The 5,195-nt window shown below is 52.6% G+C and overlaps 2 protein-coding genes across 2 annotated transcripts; one reads left to right on the top strand and one right to left on the bottom strand.

Moving 5' to 3' along the window:
• The first annotated feature begins 1,123 nt into the window (after positions 1-1,123).
• TMEM262 (transmembrane protein 262) lies at positions 1,124-1,748 on the top strand. Its single transcript, XM_044683594.1, has 3 exons — positions 1,124-1,297; positions 1,423-1,522; positions 1,672-1,748. The coding sequence occupies exons 1-3, from the start codon at positions 1,124-1,126 to the stop codon at positions 1,746-1,748; spliced, it is 351 nt and encodes a 116-aa protein (XP_044539529.1).
• A 58-nt stretch (positions 1,749-1,806) lies between these two features.
• ZFPL1 (zinc finger protein like 1) lies at positions 1,807-5,095 on the bottom strand. The gene is made up of 7 exons (XM_044683593.1): positions 4,991-5,095; positions 4,720-4,831; positions 3,511-3,704; positions 3,315-3,384; positions 3,069-3,227; positions 2,598-2,757; positions 1,807-2,339 (listed from the first exon to the last, which is right to left on the bottom strand). Exons 1-7 carry the CDS (start codon positions 5,090-5,092, stop codon positions 2,153-2,155), a joined length of 984 nt encoding a protein of 327 aa, XP_044539528.1. The 5' UTR covers positions 5,093-5,095; the 3' UTR covers positions 1,807-2,152.
• Between the last annotated feature and the right edge of the window lie 100 nt (positions 5,096-5,195).

Genomic DNA, 5,195 nt, shown 5'->3' with positions numbered 1-5,195 from the left:
AAATGGCCTGGGTGGCAGAGTGGACAACATGGGGGCTGCATAATGGCAGAAAGTGAGAAATGAGGCAGGATGCAGATACGTAGTTGACTGTTCATGAAATCTCTCCTCTGTGCTTAGCTCAACCCTGGGCTAAACTGAGTGGCAGCATTAAAATCCCATAGATGTAGGAGAGGTTTATTTGGGCCCTAGGCAATCTTCCCAGGAGCCTGCTGTAGTCACAACACCCTAGCTGACAGAGGGGTGGGCCCATCTTTGGATCTGCCCAGTTCTCACAGCAGAAGCCAGATGACCCCTTGTTGGAGCTATAGAGAATGCCTGTGTCGTGTAGGTAGGGGCAATGGCCTCAGCCACCCTCCAGCTCTAAAATCTTAACTTGATTACAAAAAGTCTGGATCAGATCAATGTCAGAGCCTTCCCAGGGCCTCCACCACCTCATTCCAGCCTCTTTTCATCCTAGGACCCTTCACAGGACATTCAGGTCATCCTTATCTACTCTCCTTATCTACATTACTTCATGGAATGACTGCTTCTGCTATGAACTCTTATTAAAAGTCCAAGCTAGGGGACCCCTCCTCCAGAAAGCCCCTCCTGATCTCCACTGCTTTTTTGTTGGGGGACAGAGTTCCTATTTCCCACAGAGTTCTACCTAGCTCCCTTATATCTCTCTATCCTAAAACATCAGTCCTTCATGCAAATGTGTCACCCACTCTCCCACCAGGATTTCCCCCAAAGTCCATGACTGAGACATGTTCAGCCTGGGGCTCCCCACCCCTAAGCTCAGGGCCTACATCCTTAAAGTTTGTTGAACTGAATCCGGTAACTGGGCCCCTCTTCTGGCTTCTTACAGGAACTCTAGACATCCCTTTGAAGCCACACAGGTGTCTATGGCTACACGCATCTCCCTCGTGGGGACAATCTTCCTAACCAGTGACATGGCAGCTTCTCTTCAGGAAGGGCCAGTGTCCAGGGAGCTCACCAGGCCCTATGGTTCCTTCCAATTGTCTCTAGATTCTAGAACCCTCTGGCCATTCCAGAGCCACAGTGGCTCCTCCTCCCCTGTGTTCCAGAGCTGTCAGTGAGAGGAAAGGTCTGTGGTCTGGTTTGAGGCTTTGGCTCTGCTGCCATGCGCTATCGGGACAGGATCACGGTGCTCCTCTTCCCCCCGGGGGTGGTGCTGACGATGGCAGCGATGCTCCTCTTCATCCTCCATGTGAGTGTGTTCGCCAATGATGTGCATCACTTCTGTATCACCCGTCAGTTCAACTACATGAGCTTCAATAGCACCATTATCCTGCTGGTGAGCTGGCCAGGGCACATGGGCCCAGAGGAGGTGGGCAGGGGTGGGGAGGAGGAAGGGTGGCAAGGGAAAGCCTACTGGGGGGCAGGGGAGGGCCCTCTCTTTCCATGGCATGGGGGCTCCAGTTCTCGCAGGTGATGAGTATCTGGTGGGCCTCAATGGGGTCACTCTTCGCGGAGATGATTGAGGACAAGATTCTAAGATGCTTTGCTCTGACCATCCTGAGTAAGTGTGGGAAGTCTGTGGGGTTGGATGGGAGAGAAGGGAACACCCATACTGGGAAGGGCCCAAAATGGAAGAACACGACTCATTATTCTGGAGCTCCAGGAGGAGCAGGGGAGGCTGGGGACCATCATCAGCCCCTCTCGCCACAGTGCTCAACACAGCCATGTTTATCAACCGCGTCACCTTGGAGTTCCTCACCATCAACTACCGGGAGGAGAAGCACTAAAAGGCTGATGAGGGGCCGGACTCAAGACCCCGGCGGGAAGGAAAGGCCTGGGCTTGGCTATGATAAAGTCTGTTGTTTATTTTCAATGCCACAGTTTTTCCTGAGGGAGAGGGAGTATGGAGGGGAACTGGGTAGGGGTGGGCTGGTGTTCCAGGGATGCTCCCAAGGAAAAGCAGGTCAGGGGGATAGAACTCAGCCCCAAGTGAACTCATGACCTGAGTGGCAGCAACAGCCAAAGGGACCTTGTCTTCTCGATCTAGTGGGGTTTTAGTGTCTCAAGAGACTGGAGTGGAGAGAAGTGAACAGGGGAACCATTCTAGGGGATGAGATGGCACCCTCTCTGCCCCCCACAGGCCTTGACTCTCCTCCCAGTTAGGTGTGAGGAAGGAGGAGAGGGATGGGATTCAGGCTGGGCCCACACGGATGTGAGGGTTCATGAGAGGGTCTAGGTTAGGGTCACTGTCAGCTGCAGCCCGGCCCAAGCGCGACATGAGAATCAAGAGGGCCAGGAAACCCAGGGCTCCCAGCAGAACTAGTAGCCCAGCCCTCTGCATCAGGGTCAAGGGTCGTTTTCGGGGCCCTGCCTGGCTCCTGAGGGAGAGAGGTTGAGTCAAGATCTCATTGGGGCAAGCCCCACCCCATTCAATGTCTGCCAGTTTCAATCCTATCCCATCCAGCCTCCCTCTCCTTCCCATAAGCTCTGGGAAACCCATCTACTCTCCTAATGCTCACCTCCCTCTGGGCCATACTGCCTCCCCTCCATCCTAACTCCCCAACCCATCTTCTCCTTTCTGCTGCCTCAGGACCATTGCTAAGTGTCTATCCTGGCCACCCATCCTCCCTTAATACCTTAGTAGCTGGGCCAACCATCCCAGAGCAGGCCTCCGGCGGTATTTGTCATCATCACAGTCACTTTGGGGGCTGGGATCCCGATCCACTTCCCGTGCCCGATCCCCTTCCCGTGCCCGATCCCCTTCCCGGGTGTCGTAGACTTTTCGAGGAGCAGAGGCTATTGTCAGGGACCAGAGAGGAGAATGTGAGAGAGGGCAATTTCCTCTGGCTACTTCAACCTTTCCTTTCCTGGCACCAAAAAGAAGCATCAAGCCAGCAAGCAAGGCCCATTCCAGGCCAAGGGGCAGGAGATACAGTTGTTCTCTCCCCTCTTATCTCTGCTCCATCCCAACCACTATTGGGATGATAGGAAGATAACATATGTACCCCTCCCACCTCTCTCTAGTCCATATCTTCAAAGACTAGTAGCTTATAATGGAGATCCTCTAGTTCTGATGCCTTCCCCTGGATCCTGCCCCCAGTTCTCACCTGTCAAGGGCTCAGGGCTACCCATATGGATTATGGCATGCTTCTCAGGCTGGGCGGGGGGAAGAGCAATAGGCTGGGAAGGGGAGGGTGTGCTACTGTAGAAAGATGGATCATCTTCGTCATCGCAGTGGGAATCATCTAGCCCTAAAGGGCTACTTGCTAAAGACAAGAGAAAACCATGAGAAGAGGAATCAAATAAACTTGGGGCCTGGGAGCGGGGTACAGATAGATGGCAGTGTCACTTACTATTGAAGCCAGACCAATTAGAGAAGCCAGAAGTCTCAAGGGTCTGAGAGGTTGGGGTCACTTCATCAATCTGGAGAAAGAAGCCCAGAGACCATTACGCACAAGTCATCTAACCCTGGGCCATAGATCTGATCTTTGTGGCAGTTCTTGGGCCCTTCCATGCCTTTCTTAACCCCAACTGCTCCAAGTCTCTCACCAGTGGAAGGCCCAGCCCAGCTCGAGCCCAGTTGACAGTTGACAGTTTCTTCCTCAAGGCAATGGCCACAGGGCCCGCAAGGTTGGCAGGAGGAAAGATGGGGCCACTACAGCTAGGGCATTGGTAACCGGCAGGTGCTGTATTTCGAGGCAGCTGGGCAGCTCGTTCATTAAGGCATGACCAATGGAATAGATCTTCCAGGAAGCGATGGTGTGGGAAAGGAAGGAAAGAAGATATTCACACCATCATCCTCCCAGTCCTCAACCTTTCCACTTGTCTCCCTAATGCTTATTTTCCCATCTTTCCCAAGCCTTGACAAAACTTTGAGAACAATCCACTTCTAAACCATGCCCACTGCTTCCCTCAAACTTGAGAAACTTTAAGACTCCCCAACCCAGGGAACTTATCTATGTAGAACCAGAGAGTTAAGAAAACCGTTAAATTACCTTGAATTCTTGGGAGTTATCAAAATAGCTGAGTAGTGACATCAGAAAACACATTACATAACCTCTAACTTGGTACTTTTATAAATTCTGAAAACTCTAAAAGCCCAATTCAAATGCTTCTTTCTTCATGAAGCTTTCCCTAATTCCCTAACAGGTAAAAACCCTCTTGGGTTTCTCTTAGTCCTCTGCATTTGAGAGGTAGCACAGTATAAAAGACATAAAGACTCCAGAATTTAATTCTGCCTCAGTCGCTTATGATGCTGGGAAGGTCCCTGCACTTGTTTTCTCATCTTCAAAATGGGAAGATACTCCTTGTACTGACCCTACAAACTTACACGACTCAAAAGCAGTTGAAATGTAAAATGCCTCTAAAGACTGAAAGCTCTACGTTATCATCAACTGTTAAATCACAAGCGAAAGAGAGGTGGATGGAATATGTGGATAAGGTCACTCCCTTTCCCTGTGCAGGCGGGCTGGAACCTTAGCTTAGTCTGAGAGGGCTGTCCAGAGAACCAAGGGACTAAGAGACCTGCCTAGGGTGACCAGCATGGCTCTAACAAAGGAAGGACTGTGATCCTCAGTCTTCCCCTACGGCTCTCTACTCCCTTCTGCTACTGCTTGTCACAAACTTGACTCTAAAAGTTCACTTTCATGCTCAGAAATCCAAATTCTGCTGGCCTTTGAGTTTCCTGACTTATCCTGGCCACCACGAAGTGCTTGTTTCCCTTTGCTGAGATCCAGTTGAAGTCAGTTCTGGGCTCACCATAACAGACAAGGCGGGTGGTCTCCCTTGTGGAAAGGAGGGTGCAGCAAAGAAGGCAGTTGGGGTTGTAGTCACTGTCCTGGAGCCACTGCAGGTAGGACTGGACAATGCACTGAGGAGGGGAGGCGGAACAGACAAAGGGGGTCAGAGCAGGAAAGGGGGAGCTTCTTCCTGCAGTCAGGTTCAATCGAGGCCTCCACAAGACGGAGCCCCCAGCCTCAAGAGCCCCAGCCCTCCCAGCCTCGTCCCAGGCCCCGCCCCCCGCGCCCACCTTGGAGTGGTTGGCCACCAGGCAGTGCTCGCACACGTTGACCCGGTGCTCAAAGCAGAACAGGTTGGTCACCTTCCTCTTGGGGCACTTACAGAGCCCCATGGTCTCCCGGGGGTGGCCCTGGGCAGAGGGGCAAAGGGATGGTCACCTGGAGGTGGGGCTCCCGCCCCCAGGACAGGTAAGAGCCCCGCCCACCCGGGCCCCG

Source organism: Gracilinanus agilis, unplaced genomic scaffold, assembly GCF_016433145.1.
Source record: "Gracilinanus agilis isolate LMUSP501 unplaced genomic scaffold, AgileGrace unplaced_scaffold2653, whole genome shotgun sequence".
Lineage (NCBI taxonomy): Eukaryota > Metazoa > Chordata > Mammalia > Didelphimorphia > Didelphidae > Gracilinanus > Gracilinanus agilis.
This window is presented reverse-complemented; position numbering and strand designations above follow the sequence as displayed.

Coding starts and splice junctions, on each gene's coding strand:
- TMEM262 (XM_044683594.1), top strand. CDS start 1,124: ATGCGCTATCGGGACAGGATCACGGTGCTCCTCTTCCCCCCGGGGGTG. Junction 1,298..1,422: donor ATAGCACCATTATCCTGCTG/GTGAGCTGGCCA, acceptor TGGGGGCTCCAG/TTCTCGCAGGTGATGAGTAT. Junction 1,523..1,671: donor CTTTGCTCTGACCATCCTGA/GTAAGTGTGGGA, acceptor CTCTCGCCACAG/TGCTCAACACAGCCATGTTT.
- ZFPL1 (XM_044683593.1), bottom strand. CDS start 5,092: ATGGGGCTCTGTAAGTGCCCCAAGAGGAAGGTGACCAACCTGTTCTGC. Junction 4,832..4,990: donor TGGTGGCCAACCACTCCAAG/GTGGGCGCGGGG, acceptor TCCCCTCCTCAG/TGCATTGTCCAGTCCTACCT. Junction 3,385..3,510: donor CTGGGCTGGGCCTTCCACTG/GTGAGAGACTTG, acceptor TTCTTTCTCCAG/ATTGATGAAGTGACCCCAAC.